The sequence below is a fragment of the Aedes aegypti genome, chromosome 3, assembly GCF_002204515.2.
Source record: "Aedes aegypti strain LVP_AGWG chromosome 3, AaegL5.0 Primary Assembly, whole genome shotgun sequence".
Taxonomy (NCBI): domain Eukaryota; kingdom Metazoa; phylum Arthropoda; class Insecta; order Diptera; family Culicidae; genus Aedes; species Aedes aegypti.
Genome location: NC_035109.1, coordinates 198,591,851 through 198,615,503, shown reverse-complemented (window position 1 = coordinate 198,615,503; position 23,653 = coordinate 198,591,851). Strand labels below are relative to the sequence as shown.

Sequence of the window (23,653 nt, the reverse complement as noted above, 5' to 3'; positions counted from 1 at the left end):
AGAAATGTATTTTGGTCAATACTTGTATGAAGTGCGGCCACTGCGCGTCGGGGGCTTTTCAAGGTATCACGAGCGTATCACCAGCTTGAGTCGTCGTAGCGCCAGTGAACCGGATGCCATCTAGCAACCGGAATCGCTGGGCCTACTTCGGCACTCTACCGGTCAACAACAGAGTATGAACAACGCGTAACGGTTTTGGGAGATATTCCTCCGTCGGGGATCTTTCCATCGGAGTAGGTTCACCGTCTGGAACTACGCCAAGTAGTATCGACTACGACGAACCGCCAGCTTTGAGTCGTCGGGGGGTTTGCGAATCGGAAGTGATAAACACAGTAGCATCTATCGAAAAAAGTCTCACATGGCCAGCCGCAAAATGTGAGACAAATTGGGCGGCATCCACAAATTACGTAACGCTTTAGGGGGATGGGGGAGTAGGCTCAAGCGTTACGGTTCATACAAAAATTAGTAATTTCTCATACAAAAAGCGTTACGGAGGGGGGAGGGGGTAAAAAATATCCAATTTTGGCGTTACGTAATAAATGGACACTGCCTTGCAGACAAGGCGAATAGAGCAATACTGCCGTGAATCGCAAGTCAGTCCCATCTGTAAAAAGTAGGCATTGAGAAAATAGGGTGTGAAGTTTCCAAACTCGTTTTCCATACGAATATTCAAAAAATCCCAGAGGATTGGAACATGTTCAAATCCTTATGAAACTTTCACAATTTGCTTTTTACTATGATATCTTTCTGAGAAAAATATAAGGGTGATCAAAACACGGTTCATGTTTGTGTTACACGGCGAAGAATTCTGTAGTGGGACTGATATGCGGTTACTTTTCATTATGGGACAATTTAAACTTGCTGTTTTTTCCTACTTTTTCTGAACAAATCTTATTATCTGATTAGGGCAGCTGAAAGAGCATTGAAAAATATGTTGAATACTGAACTCAACTCAATTTTGACAAAAATGTAGATGGGACTGACTTGCGATTCATGGCAGAATAGGTGACGAAGAGGCGTAGAGACAACAACAATTCCTCAGCCCCCTGAAGTAATACCATGAGGTAATTACAGAGGGACATCGGACTAGCCCAGGCAAAAAAAGTGGGCGTGGTACAGAGCTGTTTTCCTTTTTTTTTCTCTGTTACCACACTCGAGACGTGCATTCACAATAGACCGTTGAGTGAGAACCACAGAACCTAAACCCATGGCTGGTAGCAGTCAGACAGAAAAATAATAGTGACTTTAGTGACTAAAATTGCCAAAAAAGTAACCAAATAGTGACTAAAAAGTAACTTCATAACTACAAACATAAGTCCAAAATAAAAGTTTAGAAACGAAAGCATGGCCTCAAGAATATTGAAAACTCAACACATTATGTAAAATTTAAAATAAAATTACAGAGCTAGGTACAAGTAACGACTTCATATCTCTAATTCCGATCTAAATCTCCTGGAAACTAAAAAACCTCATATTTGAAGAAAAATTAAGAAGAAGAAAAATTAAGAAAAATGCTTTAAGCATTTCTTGGGAAACCTCATGTAGAGTTCGAGAGTAAATTTACGATGATGAAAAAGGAATGTTTAGCGTTAATTACAAAAATTGTCCAATCAGTGCACCAGATTCCGCTTATTTAAGGTGAAACATCTCGGAGTTCAAAGATGGCCGGCACAATGGCCGACTTATACCCCTACTCACGTTTTCAAAGGCACAAAACTGGAGAAATAGTAAGCAAATGTTTCTGATCTTCTTATTTTAAGCTTTCTGCTAGTGCACAAAGCCAAAATAAAAAGTGCACTGTTGTTGGACGCTTTCTTCGCGAGATTTGTGCCTTTGAAGTTTGAGTGCTATCTTAGAAGTTGATTCCAAACTGTTTCACCTTAAGGGAAGTTATGTGTTCAAATATTTATCATAAAATAACTATTGTATCGATTAATACTATTTTTATTTCACATTGTAGTTCCAAGTATAGGTAACACTGCGGAACACTCAAGCACCAAAATACCGCTGTTCATTCGATTGGGGGTTGCTGAATCCATTGCCGTTTTCAAAAATATCGAGGAACGAAGAATTTTGTATGGAGACAACAAGTATGATGCAAAAATCGGTTTAATATAAATTTAATCGAGCAGTTTCAACCAAATTATATCTAAAATGAAAGTTTAAGTCCTATTATGCATGCTTGGTGGATAAAATCACAAAAAAGTTTGATAAATTATACTTTAAATTGTATGTAAACATCAATAAAACCAGTGTTTTTTGCAACTTTGGCGACCTGTAGCTAAAAATTATAACGTGCTGAAACATTTCTGAGAATGGCATCAGATTCAGCAACCCTAAATTTACTAAAGACACATAATTTGATTCTATAGACACGGTAATATTGCTAAAATATATCTCTGCGAAAAAATATGGTTTTTGACACGAAAAACCAATTTTTACACTAGTGAGCGGAAATAGGGGCATGAGCGGATACTGGTGCACTGATGGTAGCTAAATTTAGGGACGTTCTTGTAGAATTTTCGGTAGAATCAAGAATTTAAAAATCGAAGAGGAACAAAATCTGGTACGACTTCTTTGAAAATCAACCCTTACTCTCTCACAAGTTGGCTTCGAAGCTTCATCTATTTTTGATGAACTCGAGACAAACTGAATAAGGTGATTATTGTGCCATAGATAATTACTCATTACAATAATTGTATATGACTCAGCAGTCGAAGTATCCAAAACAATTGTATGTAAGAGTAATAAATAACATTTATTTTAAACTGATTTCGAAACAATTAGCCCATGCGCCCATGTGTGTTTAAGCAACGACTTTTTTCTATTCCAAAGGGCATATTTGGAATATAAATAGTCGTTCCAAAACATAGAGATAAAGGGTAGGCTTAATCTGCGGATGAAATCTGGCGTATTTATTGAAATTATCTGTAAAATGTTTGAGTTTATTTCATAATAAATGTTTGAACTAGTTTCTTAGTAGATTATTGTTCATGATTGTTCTGTGCAATATTCACCTGAATACTTCCAGCAAGTTATCAAAGAATCCTTTCCTCTTTAGACACTTTGATATGTTTTTATTTATTTATTTATTTTTTAAGAATAATAAAAATCAGTAGAACGTTACTGTCTTGTTATGTAGTTTAAGAAGCTGGTATATATTATCGTTGATTTATCGTCAGATCACAATAATAGTGACTTTAGTGACCATATTTCCGAAAAAGGTGACTTTAGTGACTTTTTGTTTCAAATAGTGACTTTTTAGTGACCAGGTCGAAAAAAGCGACTCGCTACCAGGCCTGTAAACCCCATGAGCGCACCAGATAGCCGGGTTAGGTGAAAGTTTGTAGCTTTGCTAGAAGTACGAAAATTCTATAAAAAATGTACATTTTATGGAAATTTACTGAAAAATGGTGCATCACTCTAACATCCAAAATAAACATGAATACATATGTATTTGTTTTGTCACTGTCACATCAATAACGCAAAAAAAAAATGATAGCTTTCTGGGGAATTGTGCATTCTAGGAAATGGTACATTCTGGGGTACGTAATTTTGGGGAATGGTTTTCTGGGGAATGTTATATAATCAATAAACTTATTGTTGTATAAAAAATATTTCAAATATATACTTACATTGAAGAAGTTATTGCTTCTTCGTTCTGTGAATAAACCAGCAACATGGTTTCCTAATGCTGCCTTGTACGATCCTAGTAAAAGCTGATTACATCTTTCAAGAGATTTGGTTTCTCCCGGAGCATTTAAGTAATGGTACGCAAGACGGTAAATAGATTTATAATGTTCTGGAAATCGAATAACGCATTCTTCTAAATTTCTTATGCAGTCTTTGAAGATACTATCACGATCAGCAGGTGTAATAGATAGCTAAATAAGAAAAGATGATTGATTAATACATGCACAAACAGGCCCACCCACAACTTACCTCGTCGTCCGTTGTACTGTCACTTTCAGAGCCAGAGCTTTGTGAATCAGAGACAGATGACATTGAACTCGTAGCATTGCTTATTGTCGACGTATTTGTAATGGGGTTACTTTCCTGTGAAATTAAAATTTGTGAATAATAATTGTTGATGTTTAGTAGTTGATAATTTAATATTATTCTATCTAAAAATATCCCTGGGCTTATTTTTTATATTTTATAGGGAGCGATCATGTTAGATAGATGATCGTTGTATTTTGTAGTGTTGATTTGAGGTTCAATAATTTTCAAGATAGTGGCAAAATTATTATTATAATAATCAAATAATTTACTTTTTGATCTAATAATTCTGGACTGACTACTGCACAGCGATTATTCATCGAAAACATCTATACTCCGGGAAAATATAATTCAAAACTGGTGACGGTGAGAAGATTACAAGCTGAGGGTGGGCTATGAGCACAGTCAGACCCTTGGATATGCAATGTAGGGTAGTATATAAGAATGCCATTGGCGGTTTTTCATCTTCTACGAGGTTTTTCAAGACCCACGAGGGCGTGTCCACTGGGGTGCAGACAGGAGCAAATGGCGATAAGTAGCACCACAAAAGGCCTAAACCACAAAAGGCCGAACCTTATAGAGACTAACTTTTAAAGTCTACTTTATTTTTGTTTACTTATTTCTTTTTGTAATCCGCGATAGGTGTAGTACTGGGATTTTTTTCTGCCCTAAGCTTCTTCCCAACATTTGCTTTTATAAGCCTTTTATAAGACGTTCCTAAGCAATGTCGCTCAAATGATCATTGTGTACCCTTACCAGCAATCAGCCCTAGCCGTAGTTTTGCAGTCTAGTATTCCAGACTACTATAAAAATATCATGATACCTGAAATGCTACTAAAGTGGTTGAAGTGAAGAACGAAATAATTTTATTAAAATGTCCTCATTCCTCATTTAATTTCATCACACACTGCCACATAATTACCACACTTTTGAAACTATTACTTAAATCACCGATTATCATTCATTTACAAATTACATCAATGCATCAAAATTACAATAATGCATTTTTTTTGTATGGTATTCAGTTGGAGCTGCCTGACAGCTTAACTTGTCAAGGCTGAACCCTTGCTTCTGAGAAAAGAAAGCATTGTGAAATTCAGCAGTTCCATCAGAATTTTTTGAAATAGTAACGTGGTAATGTCATTACTGTCATAATGTCTAGTCGAAATGGTTTGAATAATTTGTCATTTAAGTGCTATTCTGATTACTCCTGTCTTTTACGTAAGATTAGTCTTAAATGTCAATTGTCGTCAAGTCTTAACAAAATTAGGCTGTTTAGTAGTAGTTCTAGTTAATTTCAGAGGTCTTTACGTTCATATATTCTTAAAGAAAAAAAATCACTTTCCTTGTCTATTCAACAATTTCTCGAAACTAGCAAGTGTACCCTAATGATCGATCTCAGCGTCTTACTTTCCATAGTCATTTTATAGTGAATATTTAAGAGTAAAGTTATCTTAGGCTTCTATTACAGTCTCCTACAAGATTCACTTTTCGGTGGCAAATGCAATGTTTCACAACGCCTACTTTCTACTTGTAAATTTTGCGAAAATGAAGCTGGAATCAGATTATTTATACTGTTTTTACAAAAGAGGTATTTCTTATTATGACAATGTAAAAACCATATTAAAATAAGATTGTCGCCACTTATTTCTACTCAGTGAATCTACTAGTAATTTTCCTCAGAGTAATATTCCCTACGTCAAATTTTAAAACGATGTGTCTAGCTAGCTAATAGTAAGAGTGGCTACGGATCATTCAGGTTAGCAAAAGGCAAACTGATCGTCACCAATAATATTAATGTCCACTTCGAATAGATTAATTATTTAAAATGGGCATCAATTCTATCAATGACACAGAACGTCCGTTGGATCACATCCGAGATATTATTGCGTCTATGCCATGCTATGAAGTATGAGGCTCATGTATCATCTCAATGTGACTGTTATGCGGTTTCAATTACCAAAGTGACAAAACAACTTGATATTTTTTTTTTTCGAATTTCCTAGAACAAAATCACAGATTTCAAGCGTGTGCTAGGGCGTAAGTCGCATGATCGATTTCTCTTCATCTCTTCAGTGAATAAAGGTGACAAGGCGCAAGTTTGTCAGAATTTTTTCTCCTCAGAATGCAAGATTGCGTTGCTTCCAAGCGGTCTTATGTGAAAAAATGCTGACAAATCAGCATCTTGTGACTTTTATTCACAGAAGAGAGGATCGATGGAGAGAAATCGATGATGCGACTTACGCCCTTATTCTAGCACACGCATGATTTGAGTAAGTTGATCGAAAGTGCATATCATTTGATGACTGTGCTAGAATAAGGACGCTAAGCTGAGAAGCAGGCTCTGTCCCAGGTAGGACGTAAAGCCAAGAAGAAGAAGAACAATAGCCGCACGGCCACGAGACCCACAACTATAACTATTACTATTAACTATAACAAAATAGTTAATGTATTTCCTTACCTGTGAGGCTCTTCTTGACAGATAGTCCAATTTGTCGTTGTTGTACTTTGTTTCTTTATTTTCAAAAGTTTTTTCGTCCAGCGTTGATGAGCTTATATTATCAGTAGTTATGTTAGAAGTGAGATCACTTTTGTGCGCTATTGGAAGTCTATTATCAATTAGAAGCACATCAACAGGTTCCGCTAGCTTCTTTTTCAAAGCCACGTCACTGATTTTGGCTCTATTCACAGCAAACGGGCTAACTGTCAATTCCTTTAAAATTTTCTTGAATAAACCCGCTTCTTGCTTACAAATCAACGAATGTTTTTCTGTGTATTTCATAATAGCTGCGTTAGTTCGATAAAATACTTCTAAAGCCTCTATAGAAAGCTGCGATGGATTGCTGTGGTTTATCTTTATGGGATATGTTGCACTGCACTCGTACAGATATTTGGCAGCCTTCAGGTAATGTGTGAGATAAACAACTGGTCGTTCCTTATTTTTTTCAGCAATTTTTCCAAGCATGTAATGGTACAACCATTTCTCGTCTTCATTGGCTTCAAAATTACGATCTTCTTTTTGATCTAAACTGTACTCTGTATTCACTTTGTTGAAGCATTCATAAGCAATTCCCAAATGATAAGTTTGTTGACATTTTAAATAAGATGCACTATGTAAGAACAACGGGTTAAAGTAATTTAAATATTATGATATTATTTGACACATACCTGTCCACAGAAAACGAGTCATGCTTAATATACCTGGAACAAAACGCACTAACATTGTAGGCAAATGATCCGTACTCAACCCATACTTGGGGATCATGTTGATTTAACTTCAATGACTGCTTGAAACATCTTATTGTACTATAGGTTTCATCTAGGAATGGTCGATAACTGTAATTAAAATAAAGTGTTAGCTTCAAACTTATGAATAATACCAAAACTATTGAGAGCTTTCAACATTAAATTACCACGAATATAGATGTATAATATATTTTTATATGTTTTATAAACAAAAACATACCTAAGCTCTTCTGCAGAATTTAGCATGGTTTCACATTTACTGGCTTTCGATAAAGATATTCCAGCCCATGAGTCGAATCTCGTCGGCTCAAGTGTCAAATCCATAGTATAATACTTAATAGCTTTGCTGAAATCTCTGCTTTTGAAATAGTAATCGGCAAGTATGTAATATATTGATCGAATTTGTAAACAGAGCAAATTATCGCGTTCATGGTTGATGAATGTGTTTGCATTCCCATTGATGAAATCGATTACTGGACCGGTGTAAGGTGAAACGGCATATATATCTGGCATTAATAACAATATATGTTGTAGAAGAGCCTCCATGTCAGCAGAAATAGAATCGATTCTGTAAGAAAAAAAAAAATGTTTGAGACAATGCATATTGTTTTTTATTCTGTTTGTGCCAAAAAATTACGTTGTCTGTGTAACGGATTCATATTGACCCAGAATTCGTGATGACATCACGAAATTCAAACAAATTTTTGATATTTTATGGTTGCACAGTTTACAGTTTAAAATACCTAAAATTATTTTTTTTTTTTTTTGTCAGTAGCGATAGGGGTAGTACTGGGACTCTTAATCTGCCCTAAGCTCCTTCCCAACATTTGCTTTTATAAGCCTCTATTACGTTCATCACACAGACGTTCCTAAGCAATGTTGCTCAAATGGTCACTGTGTACCCTAGCAGCAATCAGCCCTTACCGTAGTTTTGCAGTCTAGTAGTTCAGACTACTATCAAACTATGGTAAGGCCTGAAATGCTACTAGAGTGGTTAAAGTGAAGAACGAAATAGTTTTATTAAAAGGTCCTCATTCCCCATTTCATTTCATCACTCACTATCGTCACTTTTATTTTCGACACTATCACGTATATCACCGATTATCACTCATCAACTTTCCATTATATCACTTTTCATATCACACCATTTTCATATAAATTCATTGTTATTACCATTTACCATCTGTTAGCATTACTAAGTAATTAAAAGATACTCAATTTAAATGTTTCATTATTTTTGTTGCTGTAGAGTCATTACTATTCAAACTACAATTTAGCACTATCAAAAAAGTTAAAGTAAAACAAAATTACTTAGATCCATTCTTCTGCACTCGCTGTCATTATTAACACGTTTATCATGCATGTTTGAAGAACTAGGCAATAATGTTTATATTCAGAGAAATGATTGCAAAATGTATTATGGCCTTTATTAAATTAGTAGAGTTCACATAATTATACATCATCATTATTATATTTTTAACAAAACTATCAGAATCACTTCCAATTTCATTTTCAAATTTTCATCACCATAGATTTTATTATAAAATCACTATTAGCACCCTCACAATCACTAAATTTAATAACAACGAGTGTTACGCGCAGTTCCACCAAACACCCATTCTTATGTTGCATTATAACACGATTGATCACACGTTAGCTCCGAAACTTAACAACCATTACTGATTAGTACAAAGGATGCTACAGCTCGTGGTAAACGAACTGAACCATAAACAACCAGCACTGGTTTATAAGTATCTAATGAGCCCTGGCGGTCCCTCCGTTCGAAGAGGATCTGATAATATGCCGAAACATATTAACAGATCCTCCGCCTGAATGCAGTCGTTTCATGATAAATCATGAACCGTTAGAGGTGTGCCAAAGTATTGGGAAGGTGATATGTTTCACAGGCGGGTATTATTATGGTGCACCTTCTACTTTGGCACCGTCAAACCCTGTGATCGTGGCCAGGGCGAAAAACCTCTGATAGGTAATTGTATCAAAAGCAAAAGCTTCATACATGAAAACTCATTCGAAAAATATATGGAGGTTATACGCATCGATTTTTTTTTTGTGTGGTATTCAGTTGGAGCTGCCTGACAGCTTAACTTGTCAAGGCTGAACCCTCGGTCTAGCTTTTGCCAAGTTTCCCCTCTACCAGGACCAATACTCAGACGGACTAGGCAATGGCGCCCACATGAACACTGTTTTTTATTAGTATTGTGACGTGGTAGTTTTTGAAAAGTACCCATATTCCCTTGCTTCTGAGAAAAGGAAGCATTATGAAAATCAGCAGCTCCATTAGAATTTGTTTGAAATAGTAGTGCATTACTAATACTGTCTAGTCGAAATGGTTTTGAATAATTTGTCATTCAAGTGCTATTCTGATTACTCCTGTCTTTTACGTAAGATTAGAATCTTAAATGTCAATTGTCGTCAAGTTTTAACAAAATTAGGCTGTTTAGTAGTAGTTCTAGTTAATTTTATTTTTGTTGTTAAAAGTGTTTATTGGTCATTACGATCATATATCCTTAAAGAAAAAAGTCGCTTCCCTTGTCTGTTCAACAATTTTTTCGAAACTAGCAAGTGTACCCTAATGATCGATCTCAGCGTCTTACTTTCCATAGTCATTTTATAATGAATATTGAAGAGTAAAGTTACCTTAGGCTTCTGTTACAGTCTCCTACAAGATTCACTTTTCGGTGGCAAATGCAATGCTTCACAACGCCTACTTTCTACTTGTAAATTTTGCGAAAATGAAGCTGGAATTAGATTATTTATACCGCTGTTACAAAAGAGGTATTTCTTATTATGGCAATGTAAAAACCATATTAAAAGAAGATTGTCGCCACTTATTTCTACTCAGTGAATCTACTAGTCATTTTCCTAAGAGTTCCTAAGTATTCCCTTCGTCGTATATGATAACGATGTATCTAGCTAGCTAATAGTAAGAGTGGCTACGGATCATTCTGGTTAGCAAAAGGCAAACTGAACGTCACCAATAGTATTAATGTCCACTTCGAATAGATTAATTATTTGAAATGGGCATCAATTCTATCAATGACGCAGAATGTCCGTTGGATCACATCCGAGATATTATTGCGTCTATGCCATATGAATTATGACGCAGCTTTAAGCAAAAAGTGCCAAAATGTGATACCACCACTACAGGTTACGCCTTTGGTTTCCATCATATGGGCTAATGGATTATGCCCTCCCATCGCGGCAAGGTCGCATAACCAAGGGGAGGGTGTTTAAAATACCTAAAATTATGTATTCTTTTGTGAAGATTTGCTATAGGAAGAAGGGCTGCTATATTACACCCAAGCCTATTATGAATTTCAACGCAAAAGTAATATCTTCAGCAAGGGGCTATACAATGCATTTCCGTTCAACGTTCTACCACTAGGGGCCGCTAGAGAGCATCAAATATTCAAAACTAATATACCGTGCAAGCACCATATTCTGAACGGTTAAGAAAATCCAATTTGAATAACTTAAATTAAATATTAAGGATTTCAACAGCTGGGATATTGGTTTGTCTTACCGTTGCATTTGTCTAAAAATTAAATAAACGTAAGGATTAAAATAAAACGTCCATCAATTATCAATTATTTAAAAAATCATATGTTAGTATGACGCATGCATATTCATAATTATGGACGCCATATACGCCAATGGTTCTAATTATGAACATACATTGTTCCTTATTATGGACGAGCAAACGTATAATATTTGATGAAAAAACAACTTAACCATGTATTTTAGTTTTGAAATGTTACAATGAATCATGTTTCGAACTGACAGTTTACTATTTTGGATGTAAAAACAACGAATGTTCAACATAAGGAACGGGCCGTTCAGAATTTGGCGCTGTCTATAATATGGTACTGGCACGGTACCGTAAAGTGCCGTAATTCAGCGCAGATTCAAATGGTTAATTAAAAATGAGTATTGTATCAACAAAAAAGCTTTATGAGTGGATCGCTAGCAAATCTGTTATAGATTATGGGAAAAATATAAGCTGTATTCATAATTTACAATTGTGATTTTATTGAAAAAGTTCACTTGTTAAAACTGACTAATTCCGCGCATTTTTAAAACGCTTTTTCATATTCCGCGCACAGGCGAAACAATCAAATTAACATTAATTTTAATGTATGGTAGCATCCATTCATTACACAGCGTAACAAAAATGACATTTTTGCGTGTCTCAAGGATCAAATTATGTGTCTCTAGTAGATTTGGGGTTGCTGAATCTGGTGCCATTCTCAGAAATGTTCCAGCACGTCACAATTTTTAGCTGCAGGTCGCCAAAGTTGTATAAAACACTTGTTTTATTAATGTTTACAAGAAATTTAAAGTATAATTTATCATACTTTTTTGTAATCTAATCCACCAAACATGCAAAATAGAACTTGAACTTTCATTTCAGATATAATTTGATTGAAATTGCGCGATTAAATTTCGATTAAACCGTTTTTTTCAACATGCTTGCAGTCTCCATACCAAATTCTTCGTTTCTTCTATTTGGCAAAATACAACAATTTTCTAAACCATCAAAAAATAACTTTTCCGTATCGAAAGTAATACAAACTTTGATGATAAGTATTGTTATACACATAAAGTATGAATTCTGTGGCAAATTAAGCCAATATATTACCTTACAACCTGGCAAACTTGCATGCAAGTTGGCTGAAATAGTCATTTTTTGCATTTTCAACAGTCAATATTTCAAAAACTAGACGTGCTATGATATTTCTGAAAACGACAATGGATTCAGCAACCCTTAATTAAGTGAATAGCGGTATTTTGGTGCTGGAGACAAAAACGTGTTCCGCAGTGTTATGTAACGCTAAAATTGAACATTTTTTCCCTCCCCCTCTGTAACGCTGTTTGTATGAAAAAAAGTAAAGTTTTGTATAAGCCGTAACGCTTCAGCCTATGCTTAGTTTTTTGTTATGGTCTTTTTGATACCGCTGCGTTGGTATACGTGTGATATTCGTATAGTGGATAGTGGAGCAGCTTGGCCACCATAAGAAAAAGACGATAGAAGCGCAGAAAACACAATGGAATTTACGGATCTTTATATGATTTCCAACAACTCTTAGATCAATACACTAGATCCGCAAGATTTCCGCCGTCATATAAAATTCACGAATGAATGATTTTCCAAAATTTGTCGATTTTCTATCGATGGGGTGATATGAGCGCCCTATTTTAGGTTGTGAAATTATTTCATAGAATCTAAAAATTTAATTATTTTGTTCACTAAGCAGGAAAGCAGGATTATTATGTTCACTAAGCACTAAGCAGGAAAGTTATTAGAAACAATCAGTACAAAAAGATTAAATTGTAAAGAACATTGAAACAGCCAAACGTCAACATTCTAGAATGATGATATTTGTAAGAGCTATTCGGGGAAATATGGGCAGCTTTTTCGAACATAATTCCAATTTATTCTTTTTTTTTGAGTTTAGAGCACTGACTTATAATATGCCTGTTGCTTCATTTCCTTGTCAGCTTTAGGGTAGTTTGAGAAAAGGGCAGATAGAATATAGTCACAACATACTAGAGTTTAGTGATTCCGATAGAAGGTTGCAATTTAATGATGCATAATAATCATTTCAAACCTGTATGTAAATGTAAAAAGGGTTCAGTTCTCCATAGGTCGGTTGCACCGACGCTTATGGAAATTTAACACAGCGATCGACTGACTAATCATCAGATTAAATCGGATTACCAACGAAAACTGGCGTTTAGTTGGTCAACATAGATGGATTTTATTTAAACAACCCACTTGTCCATTTATTTAGTAGGATTACGTCGACACATCCTATTTAATCGGGTTGATCCTTGAAACTGTCATAAGCGTCGGTCCAACAATCGACCGATTTTTCAACCTATTTAGTCGGCTGTTGAACTGTCAAATGTTTAATGGGGATGATTCACTTACTTGTAAGAATTGAATTCCGGTAAAATGTCAGGACGGTATATTTCAAATAACTGGACAGCTTTTTCCCATGTTAAATCAGCCGATGTAGATTCGTGATCCTGGAGGTGCCTAGTTCTTCCTTTTTTCGGAGGATATCCATATAAACAGTACGTAGTCTGCTCCAAGCAATCATTAATCATATCCCTGTACGGTTCAAACATTGGAGAGCGTAGTATGGGGACAATAGTATCCAGCATCATGAACAAAAATCTATTATTTCCTATTGAACACCATTGTCGCCTGAAATGAAATAATTATAAAAATATTATTAAAATGAGAGGTAGGGTGCCGGTGTCATTAGTGGATGACCTAAGCAATAAAAAATCATAAAATAATAGCAACCTTTACGTTACCGACCTCCGACAAGGCATTTTCAAATAGCTGCCTTTTGGCCAATTTCTATTCGATTTTTTTGAAACCAACCTCAGTTTACTTTAAAAAGATTTCAGTTATTTGTCATAAATGGACAATGCTGAATTCGGAACCATGCCTGAGATATTCCGGGTTGTACTGGGGTCACGAGGGTGAAAAAAATCGGGACATGTGATTACACCCGATTCCAGGGTTGGGAAAAAATCTGAAATTCACTCTACAGTAGCCAAACAGAGCCAATCACAGTCAGCGAAGCCAGTGAAACTCACGCCTACCGCTGCTGTAGGCAAAGAGCCTTGAAAATTGCGAAACACCCGTTGCTAAGGGCAACCCAAAATTACTGTAAAAAAATGTTCTATTTCCCGCTGCATTTCCCGCATTTAGAGCCTTCAATGACACTCACGAATGAATGAATTTCATGCACCCATAGGCTACTTGATGAGATTCACGTTTTTGAACTACTGTACTGGGAAAGCCACGTGATTTTCGCGAAATTCAAGCCTACTACTATTACCATTCCCAGCACTGCCCGATTCTGTTTTTGCACGGATTTTTTTTATACGGCCGTGCAAAAAAAGTTTCCATACATTTTTTTCCGCCAAAACCTTATTTTTGCATGAAACGTCGAGAAATGATGTTACTTTTTTTTGCACGGTTTTTGAAATTTTGAACTGAAAACTTTTTTTGCACGGTACGCACTCCCCGTGCAAAAACAGAATCGGGTGTATTTTTTTATTTATTGCAGTTACAACACTGAAGTTTTCATGTAAAACGTGATGTAATGAGTAATGATCGATTGTCATCATTTCAACACAATTTGAATACGTGGACCATTCCAGAACACCGCAGCCGGTTCCGCCAGGGCAAGTTTAGGGACATGTCCAAAACATACCGTGCGACGTCTCAATCTTCATGAATTCGGGAGAATATGTCAATGAAAGAAGAAAAACCTCGGTACAAAACGATGTGGCCACTCCAGATCTCCTGGCACAGGTTCCACGAGGGCCTCTTTTTAGACATTTCCGTTTTATGTCCAAAACATACCGTGCAACGTCTCAATCTTCGTGAATTCGAAAGAACATGCCAATAAAGGAAGAATAAACCAAAAATCAATAGATTTGGCTACTCCAGAGCACCTGACACAGGTACCGTCATTCCTGTTTTTTTTTTTCAAACCTTTTATTTAGAAGGCCCAGACGCCCGGAGGCTTAACAGGGCCGATTATTGCTTTTTTTTTCTTATTCGAAACAACATGCAAATCGGTATCACAAACAGCCTCTGATCCATTACCAGCACATATTTTTTTCTTCTCCCTAAGCCTAGTTGACAGTCGTCGCTTGTTGCTACCATCGTTGGCCTCGTATGTTTGGAGCACGAAGATTTAGGTGGTTCGTTTGCTGGTGCTGATGTAGCGGTTGCTCCTTGCGTCGTGATCGTGTTTGTTTGGACGTCTACATCCACGCATTTCTGTTTCGGATGTTCCGCTCGAGCACACCGCTTAAGCTTACAATTGTAAGTTTTGATCTGGTTCAGGTGCTCCACTTAACAGATCTCATTGATGTTTGTTAGAAATAACGGAATAGGATGTTTAATCCTCATTTGCAGCACACAAACTCCATTCGGTAATCCAGGAAAGTAATGCCTCCAACGAAAGCACCTCTCCGAACCGCATCATGAAATTACCGACAGTTGTATGTGGTACGGATGGAGGAAGATCATGCACACGATCACTCACTGCCTCGCTATCCACATACACAGGAATTTTGAATTTTAGCTTCCGAAAGATCCAATTTTAACTCGCGTTTAAGAAAATGCTGCATTTTGGCAATAGGGCAAGTGTACCATTAGTGGTGCACCTAAGGGAAAACTGCTAAAACATAGTGATAAAATCATGAAATATATGATTTTTACGTATCATTCGATAGATATTAATTCCTTCTACCATTCAAATGTATAAAAATCACGATTCATTTGAATTTTCGCTGCAAAAAGCCTTGCACCAATAATAGGAACACTGTTCCTTTAGTGGAGGTATATTTTAAGCATGATTCCTTTAGTGGCGCAATCCATTGATTTCTTATGGGACCCTCCACTATGGGTACTAATGCACTACTATAGGTGCAAAGGAGCAAAAAACTTAAGCAAAATAATTGTTTTAAATAGTTTTATCGTTAAATTTCATGAATATTATTCGATTACTTGTATCATTTTCGCATCGTACATAACAGAAAAATATCAAATAGTCATTTATTAGCGCGAAACATGCCAAAACACACTACCTCCACTATTGGAGCTACCTCCACTAAGGGAGCGTTTGCCCTATCTGGTCGCGACGGAAAAACACTAAAATCTACCAGCAAAGTGTTTTTTTCGATCGAGTGGACGTACCATATATAACGCAGTTAAGGAAATTCTAAATTCAAAAATTTGTCAAATCGTCAAAAGCTGTCCAATTTTGTTGAAATTGTGAAGCTATGTTAGCTCAACTATTATAAAATAAGAGAAAAATTAGTAAAAATATATTAAACTTTTTTCTCTTCATGTTTTAATGTTTTTTTGGGGAACACATTATGTTCCTTAATTGACGCAGCAATTTCCTCAATGTGCCTAATTTGACGCAATATGTTCCTTTTATTTGACGCACTAAAATAATAATTGCTAAAGTTTAAAATATTCAAGTGTTTCAGTATTCAACAGCTTAATTAACTGATTGAACATAAGAGTTGAAACTTTTGGAAAAAGTTTGAATGACGTCATCCGGAAGTACCTTTTGCTGTGCGTCCTATTAAAGTTCAATCCATAGTCAAGCATCATTGTTTTTTTTTTCATTTTCATTTCATTTCATGCCCGTTCGATAACCTTCAATGATTTTAACACCTAAAATGAAACCTTTTCACCCTTCTTCTCTTTGTACACTGCTTTTTGTATGGAAACCATATATGGGGTCATCCATCAAGTACGTCATGCCATTAGGGGGAAAGGGAGTGTTCTGCAAGATGTGACGAGGTTGTTGTAGAAAATGGTATGTTTTTGCGTCACGTACCTCTTGGACACCTCCTATTGTACACATTTTACTAAACCAACCATTAAGGTGAAACAGTTTGGAATCAACTTCTAAGATTGCACTAAAACTTCAAAGGCACAAATCTCGCGAAGAAAGCGTTCCACAACAGTGCACTTTTTATTTTGGCTTTGTGCACTAGCGGAAAGCTTAAAATAAGAAGATCAGGAACATTTGCCAACTATTTCTCCTGTTTTGTGCCATTGAAAACGTGAGTAGGGTGAGAAGTCGGCCATTGCGACGGCCATCTTTGGATTCCGAGATGTTTCACCTTAACTACCACATGCTTCCTGACGTGATTTATTAATGCTCCCTTGTAACATTAGGGGATGTCCAAAAATCGCGCTAAATTTTACCATTTTCAACGCCTCTCCACCTTGCCCACATTTTTCATATGGAAAGTGCGAAAATTTTGTATTAATCGTTGTGTTTCCCTGAACACCCTCCCCTTCCTAAAATGTTACGTAATTTATGGATGGCCCTTTACATGTGATTACATAAAGTATTGTGTTGTCCTGATGACGGATTTTTTTTATCCATAAATATTTCTTTTCCTATTTTCGATTCAAAATTGTGTTCAGCAAATAATAAGGATCATTGTGTGCCTAACTTGACGCACAAGATCTTCATACAAAAATAAGTCTTAACCCTTAAAAATAGACAAATTTCTACGTCAATTCATGAGTGAAAGAATATACCTGACTGTTATTGATGATATTGTTGTAAAACAGCACAATATTTTCACGAAAATTGGTTACCAATATTTAGCACATTCACTAAGGAATTTTTGACCCGTAACGCGGGTAGATCACCTTTTCGTGGTGCGTTACGGGGTAAGATCTACCTATTTGAACCCTAGTCTCATCTTGTTTGTCGGGCTAGGGTTATATGTTCTGGTAATTCAAGGATTCGCGGTACAAAGTCCTTGTTACTGGCAACAGTTTCTAAAAATTAATCTATTTTACCTAGCAGATGGTTAAAGACTCGGAGTTGATCAGTCCCGAGACTACACTTGAAGCCAGGATAACAATCATGAGTATTAACTCAACAAGGACTGTAAGTACTGGTAATTCAAGGACTCACGTGAATTCTGATTACTAAACAAATTTTCTAGCTTGATTCGGTTTTGCTGCTAGCATAAAGCCCCTTTTTTCTAGTATTTTTCTGGGACTAAACTAAAAGCGAAACAAGGATGGGACTAGAGTTCCGTTGCATGGTCAAATATCAGTAGTACCGATTTGGTTTCTCAGAAGTTTAATCGATTATGTTTGCTAAGGGGCGCGCCTTCGCTGAGATGTAAATTTTTATGAAGGGTGTAAATAGCGAGACATTTTCATCATAGTCGATTTGTATTAATATCTGAGGAATCAAAACAAGAACTGTACAGAAATCGATGCTTCATTACCTATCAATGGAAATGGAGTAATGCGACATGCACTATACACTAAGAATACGGGTAATGCCACAATAGATCTAAATACTGGTCGCAGTGGCGCATCCGAACAGAGAAAAAAAAAGGAATGAAAAAATTGACGCACTTGTCGGATACTTTTTCAAATAAATTTTATTTCTTACTTATTAATAATAAAACAGGTTCCGAAAAAAAAAATGGTTAGTCATGTTTGTATTACCAATCATGTAAATATTATTCGGAGCTATATCCAAGTGGCATCAATCGTCAAAATAATGCTTCCAGCAGCATATTCAGAACCATTAGATGCACTGACCACTCTATAGTAGGTTCCACGTGCGCTGAGAGAAGTGGCCAATTGAGAACATATCTGAAACCATATCAATATGGGCATCAAACTTCAATATTTTCGAAGGTGGTGCTTCTGGAAGCATTTTCAGCACCATTGGTTGCCATGGCCACTCTACAGTATAGTAGTAGGTTCCAGATACCCCGGGGGATGTGGTCAATTCAAAACACATCAATATGGGTATGAAATATCACGATTTTTGAAGATGATGCTTTGGAAGCATTTTGCAACCTGCTCTGGAGTGGCCAAAACTATTGATATTTGATTTATTCTTCATTTATTGACATGTTCTTTTGAATTCAAGAAGATTGAGACGTCGCACGGTATGTTTGGGACATGAAACGGAAATGTCCCCAAACTAGCCCTGGCGGAACCGGCTACGATGTCCTGGAACGGTTCACTTATGAAAATTATGTTGAAATGATGACAATCGGTCATAACCTCACGTTGTACATAAAAACTTCAGTGTTGTAACTGCAATAAATAAAAAAAAATAATCACATTTCCTAAATTTGGCACCCTCGTGATCCCAGTACAACCCGGAATATCTCCGGCATGATTCCGAATTTAGCATTGTCCATTCATGACAAATAACTGAAACCATTTTAAAGTAAACTGACGGTGGTTTCAAAAAAATCGGATGGAAATTGGCGAAATGGCAACTATTTGAAAATGCCTTGTCGGAGGTCGGTAACGTAAAGGTTTACAGAGATCTTTTGGCTTCAGACACATTCCACGCACATCTACACCAGGATATAAAATTTTCAAACTCTGAAATATTTCCAAAGCTATGTAGCATGTAAGACAATATGTTGAAATGTATAAAAAGCATACATTTGATTGAAAATACCATAAAGAACATACCTGAAAAGTTATATAAAGTTTATATAATTTATTGGTAAGAAATTGAGATACAGGGGATAGGCAAAATGATTGAGATAGGCAAAATTTTGCCCAAATTCAAATGCATATAACTTTATGAAAAATGGATGAAATTGGATGCATCTGGAAGCAGTCGACGGCAAATTTGGTCCAGTTTTAGGAACTTCCTTGGCCATGCTTATTGGCCACTGGACACCGGAGATGTTCCGGATTTTCTGAGCTCATGTCCAAATGTCATTTTTTCTGTCGATTGTATTTTTGTGCGGTGTAAAGTTAAATAGATGTTTGCAATTTTCCTAGAAACTAGAACTAATAGGAAGTTGAATGCCACCGGACGCATTAAGATTGAAAAAAGAAAGAAAAGAAAAAAAAGAAAGAAAAGAAAAAGGAAAGAAAGAAAAGAAGATGGAAATTTTCAGAAATATGACCATTTCCGTAAAACTGGTTCCGGAAAGCATGGTCAGTCATGTTTGTATTTCCAATCATGTTAATATTATCCGGAGCTATATCCAAGCGGACACCAACCTTAAAAATGATGTTTCCTGCAGCGTAATCAGAACCATTAGATGCACAGACCACTCTATAGAAGGTTCTAGGTACCCTGGGGGAAGTGGTCAATTAGGAACATATCCGCAACCATATCAATATGGGCATGAAACTTCATGATTTTCAAAGGTTATGCATACTTTTCAAAGTACATCGTTGGAATGTTTACATAATTTTATTTTACAATGAAATTCAAGATTATTCGCTCCGCCATCTGAAAGCACTGTACCTAAAACATTCTTACAAAATCACAGAAACATCTAAATATTGTTGCAAAGAATTTAGTCAAATTTATATGGTGACGCCAAGCGCCATTTAAAAGCGTAAACTAAGAACGACATCCTCACAGAAACATTAAATTTATTTTAACCAGTGTCGGATCAAATTACTCCACTGTGAGGCAGAATGTTGAATGTATTAAACAAATAACAATACAGGTCGGACTCGATTATCCGAAGACTCGATTATCCGGAATTTTGGACTCGATTATCCGGAATTTGTTTTTTTTATGTTCTTGTTTTTAAATTTTTATGCATAAATCTGAAATAATTTGGTATTGCAATATACAATATTAATGATTTTGCAGCTTAGAACGTATTTAAGAAAACGGGGGTTTGAAAAAGTGTTTTTTTGTGTATGCCGGTCAAAAAAAAATTTTCTCGTGTAGACCCCTTCTGTTCCTAGAAAAAAAATCTGGCTACGCAACCGCATCATATAAATGAAATAACGAAAAAAGATAATATTTAAGATCTTTGTCCAAGATTTCAATTTTTTTCATAGTGATTCGATTATCCGGAGGATTTGATTATCCGGAGTGAAAAAAAATCGATACTCCGGATAATCGAGTCCGACCTGTACTACAGTATGTCCCATAAAAAAATGCGAAAATCGTCATATCATGTTTAATGGTAGTTTCTACATAGAAAATGTGAATGAAACATAAATATTATTGTATTGTTCAATCTATCTAGACTCAGTTATTCACTTTGGATTTGGATTTTCATCTGTTACTTCCACCTTACCAGAGAGGAATTGGAAATATACCTTCAAATTTTATCATGCGGACGTCGAGTTCAATATCTGTGTGATGAAAGCTTCTAAAACATCAACGATGGCGTGAGGTTCTTCACATGCCTTGTCTCCAGCATACGCCCATATCAAATGATAGAATTGGTCATACCTGGGTCATTGGAGACTTAAACATATTTTCGAAAAAACGACTCATTTTGGAGAGCTTTGATTGAACCTTCATATAAGTGTGATAAGCGGCTCTGTTTTGCTCAAAACCTATGAGCTAGTATTGATATAAGTTGTCTCTAACCGAAGGCACAAATTTCATCCTCAAAAATCTGTTATAGGCCTCTGTATTGTATTTTTCACTCAACTTTAAAAAAATAAAGGCAAATCAAACCTATAAGACGCAAATGCCCTCAAAACTATGACCCTGGCAAAATATTTTATTGTGACCATGAAAAACACGTTCTCTAAGAACTCCTCCATCCTCTGATACCGAACAAAATAAAATTTACAACAATAAAGTGTGATTTTTGAAGGTGGAAAGTTTATCAACAGAGTATACGACAATCAGACGCTGTTTCTAGCTTTGGGCGGACAAAACCTTTGAACTTATTTGCTTTATTACATTATTTGGGACAGTAAGAAAAAAATTACAAAAATTGTCCTAGATAACGAAGTAATGTCAGAATATACTACAATAATTAGAAATTACATTCACTAGCAAAAACAATGAAAATAACGCTTGTGGATGCATTATTCAAGTTCAAACAATTTTCGCATTTTTTTATGGGCCATACTGTAGATATAAATTTTTCTCCGAACCTGAAAGCAACATTACCGATTTTGTCAATAAAAATAGAAAATACTTTTTGCGTAACGCGCCACCATTTGCAAAACCCTGTAGGAAGATAAACGTAACGCGACGCTCATAAAATTAAACCAATGAAATTCTACAATTATTCAATATTTCCTTCCAGTTTGAAGTCACACTCTGGTTTTAGTCAATACATAGAAAGATTGCCTAGAACAAACCCGGGTTCTAAAAATTACAGCAGATCAGATATAGGCGATTATAGAGTGACATTTAAAAAAGTGCATTTCAGCGACACCATCGTTACGAAATGCAACTGCTTTTAACAACATTTAATATGCAAAATTTAAAATCTGTTTAATCACATCGTTACAAAGCATATTTCCGAGAACAGGCCTCATTTGATAATGAAAGTCGGTTCCTCGTAGTGTCGCGTTACGCTGGAATGTGTCTTCAACAGAAAGATTTCAACCTCTACTATATTAGAAAAATATAAACAAGAATGATAGAATTATTTTTTGAGCCACTTTTGGTACACGTGATCCAGTAGATGCGCTAGTGCTACACAGTACCAAAAAATAATGTGATTTACGTCTTTTGGGATGCACATAAAAGAAGCGAGCCGAATGACGTAAATTTGTGTCCAATTTCTAATACGTTAGTGTCTGATTTGGGAAATGTCGATCACAGTTCCATCATTTTCGTGTCCTTTAACATGTAAAATTACATTTTTTGTTCAATACATCTTCAAGGACACGTTTTTGTGTTGTTCCATCACTTACATCATGTGTCATTCAGTCATAACCTGAATTACGTCCAGAGTAATTTTCATTATTTTTATGAGTGTATGTTTAAAATGTCAATGAGCGAAATTAGGAGCGCCCGCGAAATATGGGTACTTTACGGTAGTATGTTCGAAAAGTATAGTGAAGTAAAATGACACAAACATGCTCCACTCGTTTTCCACATGTAGCATTTACCACCGAGAATGTAGTAAACTCAACTTTACTATTTTTTATTCATAATCGCACCGTATCTTCTTCAATGTGCCTAAACTTATGATCAAGAAAGTACCTTTACATACCTGCCAAGTAGATCATGAGCTACAAAAAACAACATTATAGAGTTGAACAGCGGTTCTTCCTCCGTGTCAATCGTGGACGTTGCGTATTTGATCCCTCGGTTTTTTCGGCAAACCATGTTTCCGTCGTCTTGTCTGCAATAAAAAATAGCATATATATATATATATATATATATATATATATATATATATATATAGGTATATATATATAGGTATATGATAATATATATATATATATATATATATATATATATATATATATATATATATATATATATATATATATATATATATATAGTATATATATATAGGTATATGATAATATATATATATATATATATATATATATATATATATATATATATATATATATATATATATATATATATATATATATATATATATATATATATATATATATATATATATATATATATATATATTATCATATATCTATGTGAACCAACTCCTACGAGCTTTTCATTTCATTTGCTCTATTTCTGCAACATAAATCTCATTTTTTTATGAAATTATATATATATATATATATATAAATCTCATTTTTTTATGAAATTATATAGGTATATATATATATATATATATATATATATATATATACCTATATAATTTCATAAAAAAATGAGATTTATGTTGCAGAAATAGAGCAAATGAAATGAAAAGCTCGTAGGAGTTGGTTCACATAGATATATGATAATTGTATAGGGTTGTTTTTCAATGTAACAATGTTTTCAATGTATGAACTTCATACAATTATTGTGACGTATTTAAATCGAACGGAAAACCGTGCTCAAATCAAGAGTGATATAATGAAACGATATTCAGACGAGCAGTGATAAAATCAAGGAACTATTAATTGAAATTTGAG

General features: G+C 35.3%; 1 protein-coding gene across 7 annotated transcripts in view; it reads right to left on the bottom strand.

The window, feature by feature from the left end:
* The window catches only part of LOC5574561 (calcineurin-binding protein cabin-1), a 254,046-nt gene that overhangs the window by 51,096 nt on the left and 179,297 nt on the right, over positions 1-23,653 (bottom strand). For 6 of the 7 annotated variants that reach the window (XM_021853550.1, XM_021853552.1, XM_021853554.1 and 3 more), the window contains 7 exons: positions 22,771-22,902; positions 13,199-13,477; positions 7,466-7,813; positions 7,168-7,335; positions 6,461-7,109; positions 3,943-4,056; positions 3,636-3,884 (listed from right to left, as the gene is read on the bottom strand). In XM_021853550.1, the coding sequence (XP_021709242.1) occupies positions 3,636-3,884; positions 3,943-4,056; positions 6,461-7,109; positions 7,168-7,335; positions 7,466-7,813; positions 13,199-13,477; positions 22,771-22,902 (1,939 nt within the window). The remainder of the gene's footprint in view (positions 1-3,635; positions 3,885-3,942; positions 4,057-6,460; positions 7,110-7,167; positions 7,336-7,465; positions 7,814-13,198; positions 13,478-22,770; positions 22,903-23,653) is intronic. The other variant, XM_021853551.1, reaches the window with a different exon arrangement.